Source organism: Misgurnus anguillicaudatus, chromosome 11 (genome assembly GCF_027580225.2).
Source record: "Misgurnus anguillicaudatus chromosome 11, ASM2758022v2, whole genome shotgun sequence".
NCBI classification, from domain to species: Eukaryota; Metazoa; Chordata; class Actinopteri; order Cypriniformes; family Cobitidae; genus Misgurnus; species Misgurnus anguillicaudatus.
Window position 1 is genome coordinate 11861892 of NC_073347.2, and position 24644 is coordinate 11886535.

The 24644-nt window shown below is 38.4% G+C and overlaps 3 protein-coding genes across 18 annotated transcripts in view; 2 read left to right on the forward strand and 1 right to left on the reverse strand.

The window, feature by feature from the left end:
* Positions 1-4014, forward strand: part of mark3a (MAP/microtubule affinity-regulating kinase 3a) — a 37530-nt gene extending 33516 nt beyond the window's left edge. For 4 of the 12 annotated variants that reach the window (XM_055169804.2, XM_055169806.2, XM_055169801.2 and 1 more), the window contains 2 exons: positions 1119-1163; positions 2387-4014. In XM_055169804.2, the coding sequence (XP_055025779.1) occupies positions 1119-1163; positions 2387-2744 (403 nt within the window). In that variant the 3' untranslated portion in view covers positions 2745-4014. Of the gene's footprint in view, positions 1-23; positions 134-1118; positions 1164-2386 lie in introns of all 12 variants that reach the window. The other 8 variants (XM_055169812.2, XM_055169807.2, XM_055169803.2 and 5 more) reach the window with 3 other exon arrangements.
* A 1853-nt stretch (positions 4015-5867) lies between these two features.
* Positions 5868-13412, reverse strand: ckba (creatine kinase, brain a). 2 transcript variants are annotated; one of them, XM_055170170.2, is made up of 8 exons: positions 13274-13412; positions 7907-8079; positions 7599-7753; positions 7387-7519; positions 7051-7222; positions 6644-6767; positions 6352-6541; positions 5868-6259 (listed from the first exon to the last, which is right to left on the reverse strand). In XM_055170170.2, the coding sequence occupies exons 1-8, from the start codon at positions 13282-13284 to the stop codon at positions 6081-6083; spliced, it is 1137 nt and encodes a 378-aa protein (XP_055026145.1). In that variant the 5' UTR covers positions 13285-13412; the 3' UTR covers positions 5868-6080. The 2 variants fall into 2 exon arrangements, with proteins under 2 accessions (XP_055026145.1, XP_055026143.1); XM_055170168.2 differs by lacking the exons at positions 7907-8079; positions 13274-13412 and adding exons at positions 11049-11253; positions 11920-12087.
* Positions 12261-22840, forward strand: trmt61a (tRNA methyltransferase 61A). 4 transcript variants are annotated; one of them, XM_055170171.2, is made up of 4 exons: positions 12261-12611; positions 13639-14032; positions 18266-18532; positions 22351-22840. In XM_055170171.2, the coding sequence occupies exons 2-4, from the start codon at positions 13702-13704 to the stop codon at positions 22668-22670; spliced, it is 918 nt and encodes a 305-aa protein (XP_055026146.1). In that variant the 5' UTR covers positions 12261-12611; positions 13639-13701; the 3' UTR covers positions 22671-22840. The 4 variants fall into 4 exon arrangements, with proteins under 4 accessions (XP_055026146.1, XP_055026148.1, XP_055026147.1 ...); XM_055170173.2 differs by lacking the exon at positions 12261-12611 and adding an exon at positions 12782-13019; XM_055170172.2 differs by lacking the exon at positions 12261-12611 and adding an exon at positions 13050-13239.
* The last annotated feature ends 1804 nt before the right edge of the window (positions 22841-24644 follow it).

Genomic DNA, 24644 nt, shown 5'->3' on the forward strand with positions numbered 1-24644 from the left:
TTCTGTCTGGCTTTCTCCCTCAGGGTCACACTTGACCCGAGCAAACGGCAGTCTGCCGTCAAATCAGGGCCGGCTGCCCCCTCTGTGCCCCCCACCCTCACAGTCCCCTCCAACCCTGCGGCAAAGACTCTTAGTAAGTCTGCGCTCCACTGGATTATTGTATTCCTCGTTCTTTTTTCATCCCCTCTACTCCCGCCTATTCCCTTTCCACCTCTCAACAGGGTTCCCATGATTATGGAAAACCTGGAAATGGCAGAGGATTTTAGCAGTTTACCAAGACTAAAAATCTTCAAAATTAAAGCCTAAAAGTCATGGAAATTATAGTAATGTCTGATTTGTAAAGGAATCTTGTCAATACATTATTTTATCTAATTCATAAATTGTTGAATTGAATAATTGCAAAAAACTGCAAGCATCATAATGAGATTTGGTGAATTAATTGGTCATAAAGTGTGGGAACCCTGTGGCTCTGTAATGGCTATTTGTTTTCTCTGCGTCCCAGTTTAATTTTTCTTTTTGTCGGCATTGAACTGCTCTTTTCAACAGCACTGGCTATAGGGAATCGTAAGAATTCCCAAATGAAGCGTGTCTAGAGTAAGGGCTCGTTTAAACACACGTAAGTGAAAGTGTGTGTGAGAGGAGAACGAGTGTTTCGTGTGTCGGCTCAATCAGTCCGAGACGATGGCCGTAAACACACTACAGCATGCATGTGAAGAACACAGTCCTGTTTGTTAGACTCTTGCTTTATATTTGTAAGTCACGATGAGTTATCTCTCACATTCAGCGCTCAGATTAGGCTTTACCCATAATGCACTTCTACACTGAACATAAATGGATTCAGCATGGCAGCTCAGTCGAAAAGATATTCAGATCAGAGTCTCAAGTGTTGTGTCATTTGTTTTTGTGTTATTGTCTCACCCATAGTACAGACAGTGTAAAGTTACATTTATTTTTTGTATTTGCCATGTTTCTTGCTCTTTCATTCAGTCTCTCTCCTTGTATCGTAGTGGGTGTGTGTGTGTTTGTGTAGTGATGTCACCCTAAAACGACTAAAAATTCTCTCTCTCTTTGTTTCTTTTGCTCCATTGCGATCACTAATCAACAAATAATCATAAAAGAGTCTCAACCGAGTTTGAGAGAAGCGGGAGATTTGAGGGCTCAAGGTGAGGCGGCAGCGACCCGGCTCATTACTTTCATGTGTTTTCATGGGTGTTATATTAAATATCAACTAGGCTATACATTGTTAAAGGGATAGTTCACCCAAAAATGAAAGTTATGTCATTGGTGACTCACCCTCGTGTCGTTCCAGGCTTGTAGGATCTTCGTTCAGCTTCGAAACACAGTTTGAGGTGTTTTGTGTTCAGTCCGGGAGCTTGTTGGCCCTTCATTGAAGGTCTATGTACGGTATACTGTCCATGTCCAGAAAGGTAATAAAAACATCATCAATGTAGTTCAAGTGACATCAGTGGGTTAGTTGGAATGTGTTGAAGCATCGAAAGTGCATCTTGGTCAAAAAAATAACAAAAGTGGCGACTTTATTCAGCATTGTCTTCTCTTCATGTGACTGCAGTGACACGGATGACGTGTTATCTGGTGCGCCCCAGCTGTTTTTTTTTGTGCCCCTGGACTTCGTTATATTCTGAGGGAGATGCACGCTGTACGGTTGGGAAAAAAAACGTTGTAAACATGTCTAAGGATAACACGTCATCCACGTCACCGCAGTCACGTGACTTTAGTCTCGCGCATGGGCTTTGCAACAGACGTGGAGGATAAGACAATGCTGAATAAAGTTGTAATTTTTGTTGTTTTTGGACTAAGGTGTATTTTCGATGCTTCGGCACATTCTGGCTGGCCCACTGGTGTCACATGGACTGCTTTGATGATGTTTTTGTTGCCTTTCTGGACATGGACAGTGGACCGTGCATGGATTTTCAATGAGGGGTCAACAAGCTCTTGAACTAGTTTTGGAACATCTTGGACTGTGTTTTCTGAAAATGAACAGAGGTCTTAATGACATTATTTTCAGTTTTGGGTGAACTAACCCTTTAATACCGTTATGTCCTTTTTTAAACTTTTAAACAGCTCCCATTTCAGAGCAAATGCGAAATTTAATGGCTTGAAAATTGATGAAAAAAATATACATGTAACATTTTGTTTAGCATTTTCTCACAGTCCTGTTTGATGTTATATACAATATAACTGCGTGCTGCTTCAGCGCATGCCCCAGTATAAGTGCTGTGCAGTTGATAACCCATGCATGCATCTGCTACAATAATAGTAACATGAATATTTAAAATGTTGCCTTGTAGCTCAGGTACTACCGTTCTATTATTTACTTGTATTGTTCTCCTTTCGTTCTCGCTCTGGGCATCCCGCGTCCTTCCAGTCGCCATGTATCTGGGGATCAGCAAAAAGATGAAGGGAAAGATGGAAAAGACGGCAAACCCCGCTCTCTCCGTTTCACCTGGAGTATGAACACCACCAGCACCATGGAGCCAGCCGACATCATAAATGAGATCCGCAAAGTTCTGGACGCAAACAGCTGCAGTTACCAGCAGCGCGAATGCTTTTTGCTTCTCTGTGCCCACGGGGACAGCCGCACGGATAGCCTCGTACACTGGGAGATGGAGGTTTGCAAACTGCCCCGGCTCTCACTTAATGGTGTCCGTTTCAAGAGGATATCTGGCAACTCCATCGCTTTTAAGAACATTGCTTCCAAAGTTGCAGGCGAACTCAAGCTATGAATATATCTTTAATCTACCTACCTAGAGGAATTGATGAAATGGTTCATTGTAGAAAAACGAATTAAGCTGTACAATCGTAAAAGTAGCAGTTATCGAATGTTTTTTCTTTTTTTCTTTTTTTAATAAACCACTTGTATTGAACAACGTATAAGGGATGGGCACGAGTACTTGAGTACTTGGGCAATGATCGATCATGAAAATGACGATTGTGTGGATTTACATCTTTTCCCCATTTTCTGCATTTTGGGCGGCACCTAGATGTCTGATCGCTCAGCATTACGAGACTGGAGCACAGTGTTAGGAAAACGCATCCATGACTGAAGTTCACTTGAATTTTGTACAGATCGATTAATTATAAATAGTACATTTATATTGTGTCTCATATAGAAAGTGCTATAGTTCACTTTTCAGTTTTACCATTTAAAAATAACATTGAATTATTAATAATTTAGAAGTGTTTATTTTCCCGACATAGTTTTTGTAAACATGAATTATTTAAATATATAATTATTGCTCTGATACGCCCTCAAGTACTCAAGTACTTGTTTTTAGACCTATCGAGTGCTGAAAATAACAAATGTACAAAATGCCCATCCCTTGAATGTACATATTTTAATATTGCTTAAAGCAATAATTTCTTAACATCAGTCACACAATTCTAGTATTATTGTGCAAGTTGTTGAATGCTGTAAAGAAAACAGGATTTAACCGTTCAGTGTTATGATTGTACGCACCACATTAGATGAGAAGAGCCGACTCATTGCCATCCGACTGATGAGTGACTGATCAATAAGAAAATGGATGCTGGATTGAGATTTGATGGTTTTATTTAGCTTTTTAATAGGCGCTGTTCTGTGGTGGTTTTAATTGTTTTGAGCGACCCATGTGAAAAGGATACTTTGACCAGACCTTGAAAAAAAGTTGCTTGAGACTTTGCTCTGCACCTCTATATACTAAAGGTGCTCATCTGTGAAAACGGCTGAAGTAAATCTGATCCGACTGAAGTTTGGCTGTTTGAATGTTACGGAGCAAGATTAATTTATTTCACGTTATTGCCCACTCTAGTGTATTTTTTTGTGTAAATAATGTACTTTATGTGGTAATGATGACACGTTTTAATACTTTCCTTTTTTTGAGTTCTCTGATACCAAAAGGGCATCTTGTAATCTTTCGCTTATTTTACTCACCTCAGATTCCAGTAAAATATCTCTAACTTGTCACAGTGTTCATTGCAGAGATCTAATACAGCTATAAACTCATCTTAACATTGTCACCTGTATATGATTTCCTTTTAATCTTCTTTATTTTGCAATTACTCTTCTGTACATTAAATATTGGGAACACTTTACAATAAGGTTGTATTTGTTCATATTAGTAAATGCATTAGCAAACATGAACAGGCAATTAGCAATGTGGTTTGCAGCATTTATTAATCTTTGTTAATGTTAAAGGGATGGTTTACTTAAAAATGAACATTTGGTCATTTTACTCACCCTCATATCGTTTTAAACATGTATGAGTTTCTTTATTCTGTTGAACATGGAAGATATTTTGATTCATGATGATAAGCACAGAGTTAATGGTACCCATTGACATAGTCTGGAGACCTGGTTTTTCCTACTAACTTTTTTTCATTAGGAGCACAGTGGCCCCCAACTGAAAATTTTAGGAGCACAACCAGAAAATTTAGGGGCACACACCGTAAATCAACATGCTAACCAAATATTAATATTTTTACTAATTTCCACTGTATTACATTAATGATAGATGCAGAAAGTACAATGTGCTGTTTCAAATTCAAAAGGTCAAATTTACTGGTCGGACATGTGCAACTGGACGTAAAATTCAGTGGCACACTCTCAAATTTTGGTGGCAAAATGTCACCATTTGGTGGCAGTGTGGAGCCCTGAAAACCATAGATATGTATAAAGGCTAGATGGCTCAAGGCGGAGTCCCTAACGGCATCACCGGGCGGCCATCTTACGACAGGGCGCTCGCTCACTCGTAGCATTGAGTTTAATGGTGCAGGTACTTTTAAATGACCATAACTTGCTAAATTTTCTACCGATTTTCAAACGGTGTGGGTTTTTACAAACGTTATTAACGTGGCTATGATTCTGGATGCTTTAACATGTTTCATGAATTTATTTTTTATTTTTAGTATAGGTATGCAGTGTCATAGGTACATCTTTGACGTTTATAACAAACCAAACCGTTTGAAAATCTGTAAAAAATTAAGCAAGTTATGGTCATTTAAAAGTACCTGCATCATTAAAACTCAATGCTACGAGTAAGCGAGCGCCCTGTCGTAAGATGGCCGCCAAAATGCGGACGTTGCACTCAATTGGCCAGCAGCGCGGACGAGCCATCTAGCCTTTATACATATCTATGCTGAAAACAAATTCTATGAAAGTCAATGGGTACCATCAACAGTTTAGTTGCCATCATTTATCAAAATATTTTTGTATTCAACCGAATAAAGTAACTCATAGGTTTAGAATAATTTTTTTATTATTGTTTTAGGTGAACTGCCCTTTAAATTTAGTAAGATTTGTTATTAGTTCGTTGTGCATTTACTAATGTTAACATTTACAACTTTTAATTTTAATAAATGCTGTCAGAGTTTTTTATATTGTTTGCTAATGTATTTAGCAAGGAATATTTGATGAAAGGCCGTTGAATTGTAAGAAAATGCACAACCAAGGTAGTAATGTGGTGCAAAGCGGAGTTTTGTTACACCATGTGTGTGCATTATTTTCAAATTAATCAAAAGACCGGAGTCAATTATTCTACTTGTACCACGGTTACCGCAAACATGGCTCTGGTGCCTATTTTAAGACATTTGACAGGTTAGGCGTGCGGTTTACAGAAAAATAATGGAACATTTCTCAGCCAATCAGAATCTAGTATTCAACAGGCCCATGGTATAACTAAATACCAATTACAACCTTACTGTTAGTGTTATCAAATTTTTTTTAATTATAGGGGTGCCACAATCATGGCCAACTGAAATTCTACTCATTTTTGATAAGTTGTTAAGAAAGTGTCTACACATTTGTGCGATTCTAAAATAACTTTGTAATCCTTATAAATAATCTATTGGATAAATAATTGCATGACAAAGCAGGTCAACATTTTTTTTATTCACATAAAGCTCATCCAGTGGTTACCCTGTGATGACTAATTGTGTAACAAGAACTTGCCAGAACCAAAAGAACTCTTAAATACAACAAGTATTCCAAGAACAAGTCAACAAACAATCATTCAGTCAGTTAACAAAGATGGCGGGTTAGGAGAGAGTGACAGAATAACTTTGAGGTTGATGTGCAGTTGAAATTACTTCTGGGCAGGCACGAGGTCATCAATGGCCTGGCCTTTCTCCAGCCGTTTCTCCATTTCGATCAGCAATTTGACTCCATCTACTACCATCTGCACCAGCTCGACTTCAGAGAAGCCCAGTCGGTCAGCATTAGAGATGTCAAAAGTGCCACCCACAGCAGCGGTGTCCACACCACCTAATAAATAAAAGACAAGGGACCACACCATTACAACAATAATGCCTAAATGTCAGGTAATATAGTAATGCCATCAGGCAGGATTCTTGTACCTGTTCCACGTTTCTGCAGTCTCAGTTTCTTAAGGACCTCTTCGAACTTCTTGTTCTTGCTGAGATTAGGCAGTTTGACGTGTACTCCGGCACGCAGACCCGTACCGAGATTGGATGGGCAGGTAAGGACGTAGCCAAGATGCTCGTTCCACATGAACTCGTGTTTTTTGTTTTTAAACAGCTCCTCAATCTGTGACAAAAAGCAATCAGTTAGTGTTTCATAGTAGCACTGGGATGAAATAAAGAAAAAGACACATGCAAAGTTATGTATGACTTCACAGTGGTGTGATACCTTGGTAAGACCTGTGCAGAAACGGGTGAAGACCTCTTTCATGTTGCCGCCTTTCTGCATAGAAATGACACGTAGGTGGTCTTCCTCATTCACCCACACAAGGAAAGTCTTGTTATCATTATGCCTGGAGACAAGAAGAAAATAAGTGAGGAATGTAAATGTTTTCCCAGTAGTGAAAATCTCATTTCCAATTCTGACTACAGGCAAGCATCTAAACTCTAGGTTTTATTAAAATGTAAGTTTGAGCAAAAATCACTCATTTCAATTCTCTGTTTTTTATTATTAAGTATTAGTTACTATAGTAAAATACTATTGCATGTCTGCAGAACAATTTTTTTTAATTTGTTGAACAGAAATGAACCACTAAGCTAAGCAGCACAGGCAGTGGCTTAAGGACAATCACTGACCAGATGCCCCTGGCGTCCGGCCAATCACGAGCCATCCCTGAGGCCAACAGCAGGGGAGATACAGGCTTGTCAAACAGGAAATGGTCATCGATGAGCTGCTGTTGCTCAGCTTCTGTCATGTTCTTTAGGGCGTAGTATTTCCCACTGAGATCCCCAGACAAAACACTCAGAGCTATCAGAGACACAGATCAAGAGAGTCCATAAAACAGTCTGTGTGCTTTTTTTTAAAGACATTTGATTTTGGTACATGATGATGATGATGATGATGATGATGATGATGATACTCATCACCACTAGAGGGAGCTATGTGACCAGGTCTATATTGCAGAGATGTACCTTCCACAGAGAGTTTCTCAACAGCTCTCCTCTCTCCGCGACTGCAGTGGGGCGGCAGGCAGAAACCTCGTATGCTCCGGCCCGTTCTGACGCGAGAGCTAAGCACATAATTGGGGTCCAGGTCATCGCCACCCTGCAGGTAAATAAGTTGTCATCTTGTTAAGAAATATAAAAGGAATCAGTTATACTGTTAATATTCTTTGATTGCATACCTTGAGGTGATTTGGGTTAAGGTCCGTCTTGTGTTTATCTGTGGGCTTGTATCCTCCATGCCTGTCCCTAATGACAGGGTCCAGCAGCTCTTTAAACACCTCATAGGTCTCTTCATCTCCAGCCGCGCATCCCACAGTCATAATGTAGGGGTGGCCTGAAAATCGAAACAAGTGTGCATGCACAAATTACAACGGGCGGGCAAACACACCCATTTAATCCATGCTTAACATCAAGTGGTTTATCAACTGTACCATGACAGTTTAACCCCTGACCCTGATCCCTGACAGAATGTGTGTTCTTTTTTTACCAGGATTATCCACACCGGTCTGAATGACTTTATCTATGGTAAAGCCACTCGGTGTAGAGCGCTTGTAGAGATGCTTGTACATATCCAGAGTGAGGACCTTGGCCATGTGGTTGCAGTGCTCGCTGAGGTCTGGATACTCATCCTCAGCTGACAGTCGCCTGCGTTTAGTATTGCTAAATAAATACATACAACAGCATATGGTTGTAAAAATACCACTCTCTTCTAAAGATGCAGCGATATATCGGTGGCCGATACATAACGGACGACTTTTGATCAAAACCATTAGCATATCGGTTATAGCATGAAAAAGACAGATAACACAAACCAATAGTTTATTAACTGTGAAAAGACACTGGGTTGTGCGTTTTTCTCGGGGAAAAAATACTTACAGAAAACAAAGTGAGGTCTATACAAAATTAAGTTTGTACAAACCTCATTTTGATTAAATTTTGCCTATAATTATCTTTTCAGTCTCCCAAAAAGGTAATGTCTTTAAGTACTGTCGAAACTCAAAATATTGTCTCCCTAAAAAGGAATCGCTTTGTTGTTTTCCTCAATTTTGTAAGTCACTTTGGATAAAAGCTTACATGTAATGATAGGCTTGATATTGAGTAATATTTGGTATTGCACAATAGTTACTCGTTTTAATCAGCATCAAAAAATCCTTAAGGTGCACCACTACCTTCTCCTCCTAAAGCCACAATATGTATGATTTTTGTAATAAAATATCCAAAAACCTCTTGCACAATGTCATATTAATGCAGTTGAATACTTACTTTATCCCAAAAAATTTATTCCCAAGGTTTTGTAAATCCATTTTTTAAATAATGGCCCCTCCCTTGTCACCCGTGTAATTGTTGCCCAAAGTAACTTTTGTTGCCCAAAGTTATTGTTGCCCAAAGTTATTTTGTAAGAGTCGCGCACAAATGTGTAATGAAAAAGTGTAACGCTCTGACGCTCTAATGCATTCTCTGGAATCCTCTCAAGCGGAGGTTTCCGCCTTACGATTGGTTGCCGCTGAACCACGTCTAGGGCTAGGGAAATTTTTTTTTTTTTGATTAATCGTTTTTTTTTATGTGGATGATTCAAAATCAATTCTTAAGAGCAGAATCGTTTTTTTTTTCATATTTATTCCGGCAAACATTGAACCTAAGGTTAATGTTAATCTAATTACTAGTCTTTTTCACTTCCATCACCCTCTTTTTTTGCCTTGCGCGATGTTACCAAGGAGCGAGAGGTGAGCCTGTCATTCATTCATTTAGTGCTTAAAAGGGCGGTTTCAGGTGCTTCATCGAAAAACATAAAAGTCAGAGGTATGGAAGTATTTTAGATTTCGCAAGCAAGATGACGACGATAGTGTTGTGGATTTTAATTTCTTTTTATTAATTACCCACTTGTAAACTGCTGTTCACTGTTCTTTTTTTAATAATATAGTATTTGTATTACATCTATATTCATTGAGTTGAATCGAGATTCGAGTATAAAAACCAACCCGAGAACTGAAATCGAATCGATCTGGAAGATCTGAATCGATACCCAGCTCTAACCACGTCATAGCTCATTTCCATAAAGTTGAGCGGATTTCAACTCTCCTTGACGCTCACACCGTACATGACGTGCCGCGCCGCTGCTTGCTGCAATCTCTCATTGAAAATTAATGACTTCCGGCCACATTGACGCTTTCACCGGTGGTGGTGTGAAAGCACAGTAACAGGAGTTAATTTACAGGCTGTGAGTCCAAGCTGGAGGAATTATGATAATGTCAGTCTTTACTACATCATAAATCCCCGGAGAGTAAACTATTACCTACAATCCGTGTGTTTGTTGTAGTCCAAGAAAAGAGATTTATGTCGGAGACGATAACTCGCGTCATCATTTACTTTGGATTTTGCATATCGTTAGCATGACTAATACACACTTACAAACCAAAGGAAATGTAAAATCGTGAATCGGACGATTGGTGCTCTTTGATATTAGAGATGCACCGATATTAGATTTTTCCACCGATACCAATAGCAGATTATTCAGGCTGATATCTGCCGATGCCAATGGTTTGGTGGTTATATTAACATGCATTTACTACATTTCCTGAATGTTATTCATTAATTTAATTTATAACATACATTTTCTACACAGAGCTCAAATTCAGTGTATTTTCCTGTTCTCTTTTGATAGACAGGATATATCGGCCAGGACTGTCGGCTGATCTTAATTTATTTGCAGATAAACTGCTTTTATCGACCGATACCGGTTATTGACCGATATATCATCGGTGTCCAATTTTAGAAACTGTGGCAACATGAGTGGACAAACGCAGAAGTGGCAGTTATATAGCATCTAACACACAGCTGTTGCACCCAGTTCATTACTATGGCATAAAATAGTGTCATAAAACATTAATTCATTACCTCATCTGTAAACATGATTAGCGAATTCTATACGTCTCTGGATGGTGAAAAACATCTCCCATCATTCCATTCTCCTTAAAGTCAAGTCATTAAACTTCGCTTTTGTTACTGTGTAATAGCGATCTCTAGTGGTGAAAATCTACATATTGTGGCTTTAATGAATGAAATGAGCTGTTGTGGATGGTTTAAATGTGTACTGAAAAGTTCAGAACTAATTACACATCTTTTAAGGAAAGTAATGCATTGCTCAGTGTGAAGAGGCTGTTTCCACAGGCCAGATTTACACTTGCAATTACACATACAGTAGGTACACTCTAAGAAAGGATGTTTTTTTATTTTTTAACACATCTTTTTGTTTTATGCCATTTAACACCGTATGCATTATTTTAAACACATTACGTGTCTTTTTTTTGTTTGTTTAAATAAGTAAAAGGGACAGCACAAGATGCGTTAAAACACCAGAAAATGTGTTGTTCCAATAATAACACAGATGTGTCTAGTTAGAGGCACAAAGTGACACAAACTAGACACAAAATGTGTGGTTTTAACACCACCGTTTTAAAAGTGTAGGGTGATCCTATCTATACAGGAAATGTATAATTTTCTCAAAGTCCATCTGAACACACAGACTAGTCAGCAGGGTCACTGTCAAAGGCACAATGATAAAAATGGTTTTGATGCATGCATTGACAGATTTGTTACAAACCAGACTGCAGGTTGTTTCGGGTCTTTACCTGGGTTATCAATACCGGTCTGGATCAAATCATCCAGAGTAAATCCACTGGGCGTCTGTTTAGAGCGCAACTTCTCATACAGGGCTGGAGTGAGCACTTTGGCCATATGGTTGTTGTGCTTGCTGAGATCGGGATATTCCTGCTCTGAGGTGTACTTCATCTTCAGCTGGTTGTGGGTGTTTCCGAAAGGCATGACTGCGGTTCCCTGCGCGCGAAGGGCGGAAAAATAACTACGCTTACGCTCAATGCCAAACTCAGTCAGTCAAGCTTCGACATTACCTCACGTCTTTACACTTAAATAAAACTGGCAAAGACTTGGTTTTTCGTTTAAATGTGAATAAGTACAGCAGTTGTATATTAAACGTCAATTACATGTTAAATAAAAGTTAAAATTCTTCCACAAGACAAGTTTTAAAAACCGACTTGAGGGGCGGAGATGCACTGTATTTCCGTAAGTTAACGTTACTGCACTGTAACGTTTTACTATTGGAAAGTGAAGTGAAACTAATCGTTTATTATATCTGTATATCCCATCGTATATTAAAACGTGATATTTAAATATTTGATAGTCGTACACTCAAAATGCACAAACTTGGTCAAAATACGATTGATAGTATGATGCTTTAAAATGTTCCTCAGACATGAACTGAACAAAAACCGACTTTACAATGCTTCCTCCGTCAAATGCACTTACTTGGTGCATTAAATGAGTAAATGCGTTACTGAGCGTTATACAAGAGCGTTACTGCACTTAAAACCAAGCCTTTACCAATGTTAAAGTGTGTCCAAAATCCTTTGGCGACGATTATATTGTACTTTAGATCTTTTTAAATGGCTTATTTCTGAGAAAGTAAATTGTTTGAGACCTTACCGTGGGTTGTTGACTACTTCTAGGGTTAGACTGAGCTGAAACAAAGATTCCTATTTTCCCGGTTGGTGGAAAAACTCTCCTTCTGCGACACTCTGCTCTCCAGCACTGGATTATGATGGATCGTTTATTTTATAGTACGTGAACGCCTCTCCTATTGGCTGCTATTTGTAGTCCATTCATTCAATTAGAGAAGCGTGACATTGTAGTTCTTGTCATTTCTACACTGTCTATTTAACGAATAATTTAACAAAATACATTGGGAATTTCCTCAACGTTTTTATAGGCAACATTTCAAAGTCCAAGTAAATAAAATCAATAATAAACTGTTAGAATATATAGTTTTATATTGATTTTGTAAGCTATTTAAAATATTATATGCTGGTAAATCTTTACAAAAACTTATAATATATATGTTTGTACATGACGGTATTTACACAAAAGTTAATTTTCTTTTAAAAATATCACTACATCATTTTCCTGAGACGGAAAAGTGTAAAGTCATATTTTTGCGACACGACGTAGATTTGTAAGTCGAAAGCAACAACTACACACGTTGTGACAAATAGGCTTGAGTCAATCCTCGTGCAATACAGATCTGATGCGCGTGCGCGTTGTCAAGCAAGTAGCCACACACGTGTTGTGCTGTCTTGTGCCTCTAAAATATAAAGCTATAGCTTTTCCGAAAACAAAAGGTAAGTTTAAAAGATTTTTTTTGTATTTATAAGGCATATAACAATGTACATAGATCTCTCTTGCTGGTCTCGCTTGCTTTTAAAATCGCATGTTTACACATTTACTTACTGAAAGTAAAAGCAGTTATTTCATCAAATGTTTAACTCTTGATTAAACTGTGCAGTGGATAGTCTTGTTATGATGGTCACATTCCGTTTAACTCAGCCCTCTGTACAGAAAAGATAGTGTGTTTAGGTGTTTGCTATTAGTCCATGTGTGTGCGCATACAGTACGGTTTATGACATCAAAGTGCCGCGAGAGCTATTCGAAAGCTATGCATTCTAATCGCTCTCGCGGTACTTTGATATGGTATTATATCGGTCTGCACCTCGCTTCATGACATCGAAAACACCTACAGCAAATTTACGGTTAGGTTAATGTTAATACTTCTTAGTTCACCAACCCAACCAGACATTCTGAGGAATATATATATTTATATACTTTTAATCGGAGCATACGTTCAGTATTTTGTGCGCATTTCAAGCAATCGATTCTGCCTTTTCACAAACAAGAATAACAACAGTGGCCCTGCTGAGTATAATAACGTTATATTAGAAAATAATTACAGATGTGTACATTCACATATGAGTAAGTATATTTTTAACAAATTTAAGTTACTTACAGCTGGCCCATTCGACTGTTTTGTAATCTGATTATGCAAGTAAAAACTGAGGTAAAGTGCAGACGCCGGTGTTGAGTCTGACGGTTTGTAACGACCCCTGTTAACCGTTAGGAACGTTGTTTTAATTCTATTTGAATACTAACTACTTAACTTACATCCCCGTATGTACACATTACATGTAGTATTTAATAACATGGGGTTATTGATTTAATGGTAGGTCATAAAGTTTACTTAATTTTTGGTACGCATTAAAACCAAAGCCATGGGTTGATGACTATTGAACTGGACTATCCTTTAGTCTTACCTGCTGAAATAGTATCATGTTTTGTTAACTTTTGAGTGTAATGTGTTTACATGTTTGTCAGTCCTGCAGAATTTAGACCTCCAAGGCTGAACTGAACATTGAAGTTGACAACCACTTGTCCCTAATGAGTTTTGTGGAATACTCTGAGTTCGTCCAGGAAGGGGATGTTGTCATCATCTTCATGGGTCATGATTCAATGATGCCGGTGAAAGTTCAGTCTGGGGCTCAGACGCAGACCCGCTTTGGGGTCATCCGGCATTCCACTGACCTGATTGGGCAACGATTCGGTTCCAAAGTGACTTGTAGTAAGGGTGGTTGGGTTTACGTGCTGCACCCTACGCCAGAGCTCTGGACTGTAAACCTGCCCCACCGAACACAGATCCTCTACACTACAGACATTGCCAATATAACACTGATGCTGGAGCTCAAACCGGGCTCTGTCGTCTGTGAGTCAGGTAAGGTGAAGAATTTGAGTCGAATCTGAACCATCAAAGGTTCTTAGTTGGGGTCTTGTGTTGGGCTGTGAATGCTGCCTTCTGAATATTTGCGAAGTGTACTTACCTAGCTTTTAATGCAGTGATTCCCAACCACTGTGCCGTGACCACTTGTTTGGTGTGCTGTGGAAAAATAACACTGTCACAGTGTTTGAAAAAGTGTTCGAAGCTAGTTACCAGGTTGCTGAGTTGGTCACAGCTGCGTGTGTCACTGTCATCAATTCCAGCCAGAATATAATTTGTGTTCATCAAAACAAGATCAAGTTTCACATTTAATGTGAATACTATGCTTAATACAGTATAATATTCTAGTTTAACAAGTAATTTAAGCATTGCAATACAGGTTTGTGCAGATCTGTTAATGCTTATTGTGAAAGTGGTGTGCCGCATGATTTTTTTACTTATCAAATCTGTCCTGTGGCAGAACAAAGGTTGGAAAAACCTCAAGCACTCTTCTCTAAGAATATAAAGGATATTCTTTGTAAACAAAATGTGCTAATGCATGTTTAATAATGCCAGCCTATTTGTTAAAAAGGCCCTGCATATTGCTTAACAGGTTTCCACTTTTATGGGACTTTATGACATGTAGAGAAAAGCTTGGTACGACTCTCCCCACAGTTTACGTTAAGAAATTATATCGATTGGGAATAAAATGAATATAAATAAAAAAAATTAAGATTGGGAAAATTACAAAGTATGCATATGAATATAAAGTAATAATGACAGATGTAGAGGTGGTAGCGGCTACAGTCTGATTGGCATTATGTATTTATTAATAATAGTGCAAAGTGTAATACTGCTTTAAGTGTGATGTTGAATAAACTAGTCCTGGTATTGTCCTGGTTCAGGATACGGATGGCCAGGGGGAAAGAAGCCTTTTTTGTTGTCAAGCCCCTTACTGTACGTTTATACCACCGCCGACTTAAGCTTCCAAAGAAGCTCCGGCCGCCCGGTCACAGACGCTTGTCAAAAGGTATTGGGAAGCTTGTTGCTGTTTGGCCGCTCTGAAGTCTGTTTTCTCTGAACTAATGTTTTGGTAGGAATGAAAGTTTACAACGTATGCTTCTCCGGAATCAGCCAGCGAAGAACGTTTAGGCTATATTCCGATTGGTTGCTGGCGTTTTGCCGCTGATCCGCATCATAGCTTATTACCATAAAGTTGAGCTTCTTTCAACTTTCTGATTGACGCTCTGGTCGCCCAAAACGCGACGCCGATGGATTTGACGCTCCTTGTAGCTGAGAGGAGCCAGCTTCCATTGTAAATGAATGACTACCGGTAACTGTGGAAGCTCAAGTTGCGGCAGTGTGAACGTAAAGTTACTCTAACATTAGCTTACTTGTCAGGCAATATGGGTCAGTTATACCACCTAGACATTTTACCGCCCAACAAAAATGTATTTAGATTTATTATACAATAAAATACATTTAAATTTTTTTGAGTTAGGTCTTTAATATATCTGTATTAAGGCTGATATTGAATGGAAACATTGTTAACATTAACAACATGCTATATACGGTAATGTCTTTTATTTTGTATGCGATTAATCGCGATTAATCTTTTGATTTTATATATAAGATTATACAAAAGATTGATATATATATTTTCTTCAAGGAGTTATTATTCTTTCATACTTCTGTGTGCTTCCCCTTCTGATCCTCTGATGCTTACGTCAATGTCCCTCTTTAATCTTAATGCAATGCTGTAAACCAAACACTGACCCTGCAGCTATAGAGGGTATGCACGTGACGTCACCTTCGGTGAAAGTGCCTGCTGTTACGCCCCCTGAGTGGCAAAAGACAGAGCGGCAGCATTTGTGTACAGTGTGAAATCAGCGGAAACACGGGGAAATCGCGTCTAAATGGGAAACAGCTGTTGTGTGATAGACTAACAGATTAACAAGAATTCGGAGCTATCGTTTTAAAAATTGCCTAAAAACACAGAAAGGAGAAGTAAATTGATCGTTCATGCCAACGTCCACAGACCACAGGTGGGTTGACAAGTAGCTAGGGTCACTATCAAGCAGAGGTTTTACTTTCTACTTAAAAGTATTTTTCAAGTATTTGTATTTATTTTAATTTATCTGTGTTTTTCATATTATCATAAGTTTTACTTTATATCATTTCATAAATACACGTTTTACATTTAATATTTAAGTACATTAACGTACCTTTACTCCAGTAAAAGTACACAGTTTTAATGTAATTAGGTATTAAATAAATTTTAATATGCAATATTAAAGAATACACAGTATAAATCTATGCTTTAGAATGTAGTGAAGGAAAATTTTTCCCAAGACAACAAACACCCTAGTAAAGCACAGATGCTTGGAAAATGTAACTAATGTAACTAAGTATTGTCTACCTCTTCTATCAAGTCCAACTAAATTCTATTTAAGCTGATAATAGTCAGTTTTACTGCCATTTTCGCCACAGCCTCTATGAAAACCAGCCATTTTGTTGAACATTTGTCACTCAACAGGGTGAGTTCCAGCATGGTCACGTGGTAAAATGAGGTCAATGCTTACCCTTTATAAGAAGTCCCTGAAGATATGGTGTTAACAGTATAAATGCATATATAGCACAACACAAATGTTTATGTCTGTAATCTAGGGATGCATAGTGATTGTTTGCGACTAATCGTTTGCAGAATAAAGTTTTTGTTTACATCATATATGTGTGTACTGTGTGTATAATAATTATGTAAATACACACATGCATGTACAGTACATATTTAAGAAGCACACACATATCGTCGCTGTCCGATGAAACTCACGTATGTTCATTTTGCCGATTTTGAGATTTTTCGACAGATTGAATGTCCAGGTTCATTTCCATATACAGTATGCGTCACATACCTAAATGGGCAATGAAAAGTTGTGAAATCATGTCATCTGATTTTAACGTATATCCATTTGGTGTCAAAGCTGTCAATCACGCCGCGTATCTTCCGCCTGTGAAGCGTCTCGCCGGCCTCGTAAAGTTTCATTGAAGCGCAGCACTGGATATAGCCGAATAAACAGACGAATGTGAGACAATATCTTTCCTTCATCGAGGTAAACGTTCCCCCTGATGCCAGACGTACGTCTAGGAGTGACTAAATTACGGTAGGACTGTGCAAACAAAGTATCTGTCTAGCATTGGTGTTATTATTTACGCTGGGGACATCCCACCGCTTTTTGAAGGCGTTTGGTTAAAATGTTTTGAAAAATCAAGCGATGCTTAACTGGTTTTGTGGTCCAGGGTCACATATGTTGCGTTGTATGCTGATGGTGTGTTTTCTTGTACATATGTAATGAAATTCATTGTAATCATTTATTAAACGCGCTGCTGTTTTCTACGTTGTGGTGCTTTGGCATATTCGGTTGAGCTGGTGTTGCAGGGACTTTGTCAGTGTATTGATTCATTGTCCCTTCATAGCTTGCAAAAGACATTTAATACACTTATAATTAATATTAAATAAAGTAAGCGTATTTAACTAAGACGTAGGCTATTTAATAAACTGAGCGTATTCATCTGTCAATACGAAACGCAACTTGGCCATTCTAATTAATGATCGGAAGAACGCGTATCGATCACAGTTACTGTAAAATATGAACGCATGTCCATTTAAACTCAATTTTGGTCAAATGTGGATTATATCATTACACTGGCAAGAATATGGTTACATGTAAATATGCCGTACCAAGTATGACACTGCTACATTCAACTGCTTTTGATATACGGTGTTTTTTTCACTTCCTGAAAAGTAACCGTTTTGGACATACGTGAGTTTCATCGGGCAGCGACGATATATGATGTAAACAAAAACTTTATTCTGCCAGCGATTAGTTGCGATTAATCATTATGCAGCCCTACTGTGATCACATGCACACCATTTTCTGATAACCGTCAATTTTCTTCCTTTATTATGGAAAAAAACATTAACATTCTCCACAGCTGCTAAAATATTCCTGTAGGCCAAATTTTAATTTTAGTCAAAATGTGTATGTTGTCTAGTTTTTTAAAAATTGTGTAAGAACATAATGATTGTGTTACCATCCTATGTGTCTGATAATGAAATGTGTATCTAAAACTTGTTTGCTGATAGATAAACAGATTTTTTTTTAAATCTCACCATTTACTCACCTTTTGGCAAGTTTGTTTTAAAACACAAGTTGTAAAGTTGTTAACGTGTATTGTACGATTGCGTTACAGGTACCGGTAGCGGCTCTCTGTCTCATGCTATTCTGCGGACCATTGCTCCCACCGGCCACCTGCACACGGTGGAGTTTCATGCTCAACGGGCCGAGAAGGCCGTCGAGGAGTTCAAGGAGCACAAAGTGTCTCACCTTGTTACCGTTAGAAACCAGGACGTGTGCAAGGAGGGCTTCGGTGTCACAGGTGTAGCTGATGCAGTCTTTTTAGACATCCCATCTCCATGGGAGGCAGTCATACATGCCAAGAGGGCCATGAAACGCAAGGGTGAGTGTACATACATGTAAAATACATCATTACCATATTAATGCAAAATTTAAAATGCAGTCATTTCAGTGCCAAATGTGGCAGGAAACCCATTTCTGTTTCCTGAACCAATGATGCTTTTGTTAAACCACTAAAACAAATTCAGCAACAAATGTCTGAAGCAATACACAATGCAGTGTTAACACTTTTTATTTGAGTTCAAGTTTTTCAATATATTGCATATACATTTAAACACAACTTATATTTTGTATGTACTTCCCTGCACCATGTAATGCTTGCCTTCACCTCAGTTAACACTGATCCATTATCTTCAATAATAACATCTCATGTGTGGTAAAAGACTTCACACCTGTACCAATTAATCACAGGCCCTATAGTTTAGTTTGAATAACATTCAAAAGTTGTGGGTGAATTTGTTTCGTCCATTTACTCTCTGATCAGTCTGTTTTATTGAGTGACCATGTCTGAGCTGTTTACTTTAGAAGTAATCCAACCACTTAAGCCGTTTCCATCGTAACTACTACCCATAGTACTGGACATGTCCAGACGATTCAACAGCCCAACAGCGGTCAGAGATTATTCTCATGCATCAGTAGTATACTGTATTCTCATCCGTGTGATACATCCGTGTGGCTCCCAGTCAAAAAGGGTGAAGTTAAAGAGCAAGAATGTTCGACATTGCATAATGTATTCCTTTAGGAAGGTAAACAAAGCTTACCCAATCAAAGAGGATTGTAGGGTGGAACCACATTTTAATAAAAGTGGAATTTCTTAAGCGCTCAATGCTGCACAGAGACTCACAGTCTGTTTGTGTTACTGTATACACACATGCAAGAAGTTTATGCTGGCAGTGTGATGACCATAAAGGGCCTGACTGTCAGACTTCAGTAAGGATAGGCGAAGCTCTGCTAAAATCTAGAGATGAGTCGACTTCTCCAGCTTTTTCTCCAGCTTCACCATCTTTTTGGTCCAGCTTTATAAATGTACTCTTGTGGGTTTCTTATCAGAGATTTTTAAGTGGCCGTGAAAGCTTTGGATAACTCAAAGCCAATTGTCCTTGACTATGAGGATCTGTATATGCGTGATGTTATTAATCTTGCAACTTTGCTAATAGATAACTTGACAGTGTTGCAACAATTTCACTGTTCAGTGATTTTTAACTGGTGCTTTTCCGAAAATCCTCTCATTGTCGCATGTTACCCTGTCTTGTTTTATCACTCTGAGAATCCCAGCTAATGGCACGGCTCTTCTCTGTTGCCAGGAGACCTGTGGTTTCTGTTTATGACTTCGTTTTAATGGAAAGCCCTTATTTGTCGATGGAATGAGAATAAGCCTTAGGCTTTTCTCTCTCACTCACACATGTGTTCACACAGAAAGCAGTCCCAAAATGCATTGCAGTGTCAAATTTAATGGAAAAAAACTATTATAAATAGTTATGTTTCAATCAATCACAAAGAATTAGAAAGTTTGAACTCATTTTAACTTAAGTAGGTTTTTTACACTTTGTGTGTTGCATCAGTATTTATATGTTTATGATGCTTCGTGTTAAAAATGGTATTTGTACAACACCTGGAGTTGCTGCCTGTGTCGAGCGTTCATGTCCATTTAAGTATGGATGCTTTGAAACAGAGCCTACAAGTTAAGAAATGCTGGGTTTTTATTCTACCCACACTGTAAAAAAAATCCGTAAAAAAACGGAAAATCTCTGGCAGCAAAGTTGCCAGAGAAATTCTGTCAAATTACGGTAAAAAAATGTTTTTCAAAATTACATACAAAAACCGTAAAAATACAGAGAATCTTTTACAGTCCTAATTCATTAAATTACAGAATATTACTGTTAATAATTGTTATAAAACTGTAGAAAAACAGATAAATTATGTGGAAAATACATGAAATACTTTTCAGGTCAATCCCTGTAAATATACGGCTTTTATTAGTTATTTTATTAAATTGCTCTGTATTTATACAGTAATATTTTAAAATACAGTTTATCTTTGTAAAATAACTAAAAAACACCTGTATAAAAACGTATTAAGTATGTGAAAATACATGAATGGGGAGAAAGGGTCACACCCAGCCGATAAGTTAAATTAACCCAGAAAAGCTTAAATTTGAGGTCAAATTACAAGCCAACGGGTGAAGTTTGTCACATTTTGACCCAACGCTGGATTTAAAGTGACACTGCATTTATTTTAAAGTCTGTGCTATTTCTAGTTCGATATATGATGGCAGTTCAATTTTCACAAAGTTGATAAAGAAATGAAATTTCTGTTATCATTTATTCACCCTTAAAAGGCTAATTCATCCAAAAATGAAAATATATCATTAATGACTCACCCTCATGTCGTTCCAAACTCGTAAGACCTCCGTTCATCTTTGCAAACACAGTTTAAGATGTTTTATATTAAGTCTGAGAGCTTGTTGACCCTTCATTGAAATCTATGTACGGTATACTGTCAATGTCCAGAAAGGTAATAAAAACATCATTAAAGTAGTCCATGTGACATCAGTTGGGTCAGTTACAATGTGTTGAAGCATCGAAAAGACATTTTGGTCCAAAATAAAAAATTACGACTTTATTCAGCATGTCTTCACTTCCGGGTCTGTTGTGAACTGCGTGCACATGACTGCAGTGACGCGGCTGCCGTACAACGCGGCTGACGTGTTATCTGGTGCGCTCCAGCTGTTTTTTTTTTCTTTATTTACACTCTAAGGGAGATGCACGCTGTAAGTTTGAAAAAAAAACTTTGCAAACATGTCTGAGTATAACACGTTATTCGCATCACTGCAGTCACGTGACTTTAGTCTCGTGCATGCGCTTTACAACAGACACGGAAGAGAAGACAATTCTGAATAAAGTCGTCATTTTTGTTATTTTTGGACCAAAATGTATTTTCGATGCTTCAACACATTCCAACTGACCCACCGATGTCACATGAACTATATGTATTTATTACCTTTCTGGACATGGACAGTATACTGTACATAGATTCTCAATGGAGGGTCAACAAGCTCTCGGACTAAATATAAAACATCTTAAACTGTGTCCCGAAGATGAACGGAGGTCTTATGAGTTTGGACATATTTTCATTTTTGGATGAACTAACCCTTTAAGTTATTTCAAACCTGTATTAAATTTTTTTCTGCTAAACACAAAGATATTTTGAGCAAAGTAAATCTGGGGCACCATTTGATTTCCATAGTAGGAAAAAAATACTATGGATATAAATGGTGCCTCAGATCTGTCAGTGGCGGCCGGTGATTTCTCTTCGGAGTATCACAAAATACTCACAAGACACTAAATTAAAATTGTTCATCATGTTAATGCGTGAGCATAAAGGCAAGAGTAGGTAAAGATGATCACATTGAATGCTCTCTGACTATTTACAGCTTGCTGAGTTAAGGGTTTTTGCCTCTGCAGAGCAACATTGATCCTGAATGCTTACCTTGAGTCTGCACACACAGAAAGCTCAGCAGATTCCTGCAAAACTTTAAATAGTTTGATTTTAATTCTTTTAAATAAAGTTAGGTTTTTTATAAGTTACATTCATGCATTTAGCGGTTGCTTTTATCCAAAGCGACTTGCAGTGCATACAAGGTAAGGTATACATTTTGTAATTAGTAAGTGTGCTTCCTGGGTTCAAATGAACATGCTCCATGGCTTGTAAAAAAACCATACAGTTGACAGCCACATGATTTATCATTCACATCTGTAACACAAATTTTGAGGGAGGAGTTACTTGAAGTTTTTAGGGGTTGCAATTTTCATAAGTGTAAGCGGTAGTAATAGTGTTGCCTCTCACTCTCTCTGCTTTTAGGAGGACGTCTGTGTTCCTTCTCACCGTGTATAGAGCAGGTCCAGAGGACTTGTGAGGCATTGCTGGACCATGGTTTTGAGGAGATCTGCACGTTAGAAGTTCTGCTGCGGGTTCATGATGTTCGTACCGTCACTTTGCCTCTTCCAGACTTTGGCCCTGAAGATAACTCGACTGACAGTACCCAGATGATGTCAAATGTCGGTCAAGAGGAGGTCCCAAACACTGGAAACACCTCTGTGGTCTGTCGGACTGCCACAGCCCCAAGAGAAATGGCAGGGCACACGGGATACCTCACGTTTGCTACCAAACCCCGGGACTAAGGGTAACTTAAAAATAAAGGATGAGTTGCCAGATCTTTGTAAGAGCGCGAGATATTTCAAAACTTTCTGATGCAAGTTATTTTTCATCATTAATGTTTTTATTTTCTGAAAAACAGAGAACTGTAGATTATTTGTTTTAGTACAATAAATGAAAAGCCAGTGGAAAACAATGCACTCTGTGGGTTTTTTGTGTGCGGTTGACATCATGGCAGCTTTTTATGACTCCATTTGTTTGATAATCAGCTCTTTGTAACTCGTGCGCACATATCTGACCTCAAGTTAGAGAACACAAGATAATGGTTCGTAAATGTACTGTATGCTCATGATGTGCATCTTGTGATGATAAAATTTGTGCCAGTTTGGTCTGTAGGGTAGGATTTTATCCAAAACTTTGTTAGTTTGATCATGAGCTCTTGATGTTATGCATGAGCGAGCTATCAGCAGTACTTTGATTTCAGACAGCAGTAGTTTGAGTTCAAGGTTGTTACTGCCTGTTTTTTGTGCGTGTACATTGTTTTTGCATGTCAATGTGAGGTACACCGACCTTACAGAAGAAAAGTAGTGTCTGTTTTATCTGCAACTCTGCAAGAGCTTAGATCTGATTTTTTACTCCACCTCCCCATCCCCACAATTATAATGGATCCATGTTTCCATATAAGGCTTCCTACTTCAATCATATGCTTTCACAGATAGTGTTAAATATTATTATCTTTTTATGACCTTTAGTCAATCATATACCAGGAAAATATAGGCTGTGGAATAGAATACCAGCATACTACTTGTGTATAGTGTATACTGTATACTTCAGACTATAAAAAGTTATGTCAAATGACAAAGTTAATGACCATCATGTAATTTTAATTTTAAAGTTTGTGATGTGCTGTGTTGTGTAAATCATATCAATATTTTGTGCATACAGCAACTGTGCCTACTGTACACAGTAAACGTATTATTTATGCACTTCCCAACATAATCATCTTCCACGCCCTGTCGGCCCTCAGAGACATCATTTTCCTAAATGTGCTGTTAATGTGTAAAATGAATTGAGGGTTATGTAATGTTTATCTCATGCAAAGAAAACCCCTTATTTCCCATATCTACTCTGTGATAATACATTTCATCCCTATGTGGAGGTGGAGAGTTGATGTAACACTAGGACTGGCGTGTTTAATTTTTAAGCCATCTGTTTCCTGTTAAAATACCGACCGTATCCAGTAAGAATGAGAACGCACCCCTTAGCTCAGGTTGGAGTGTCTAAACAGAGTACAGTTTCTGGAATAGCAGCGTTTAACTTTTACAAAGCCTCACAACTTAATCTGCTTGTTAGCAAAGGGTACTGCCCCAGCGACAGCTTCTGACAGTGTAGTGTGCAAAGGAGAATGCCGACTTTTTGGGACTTTAGCTTATTCACCGTATCCCCCAGGGTTAGATAAGTCCAACCATACCCTTTTTATCTCGGTGCGTCCAGTAACTCTGTCTGACGCACTCACGGCTAGCCTAGCTTAGCACAAAGACTGGAAGTGAATGGCTCCAGCTAGCATTTATATAGTCACAGCGTGTACACATAACAAGGTCATAGCCATCTTTTAACCGTATACATACTGGGAACTATATTCTCAGAATGCGAAGCGCTGCTACTTGGGCGGAGTGATTAGCGCAACACTTGCGCAAACTCTCTGCTCTCCACCACAGACTTCTCGGGTGCTGCAAGCAAATCACTCCGCCCAAGTAGCAGTGCTTCGCCTTTTGAGAATATAGTTCCCAGTATGTATATGGTTAAAAGATGGCTGTGTCTCATATGACCTTGTTATTTGTACAAGCTGTGACTATACAAATCACAACATATAAACAGGAAAATGTTGGCGTTATTTTGTGACTTATTGGAAGCACTATGCTAGCTGGAGCCATTTACTTCCAGTCTTTGTGCTAAGCTAAGCTAGCGTGGGTGCATCAGACAGAGTTACGCGAAGCACG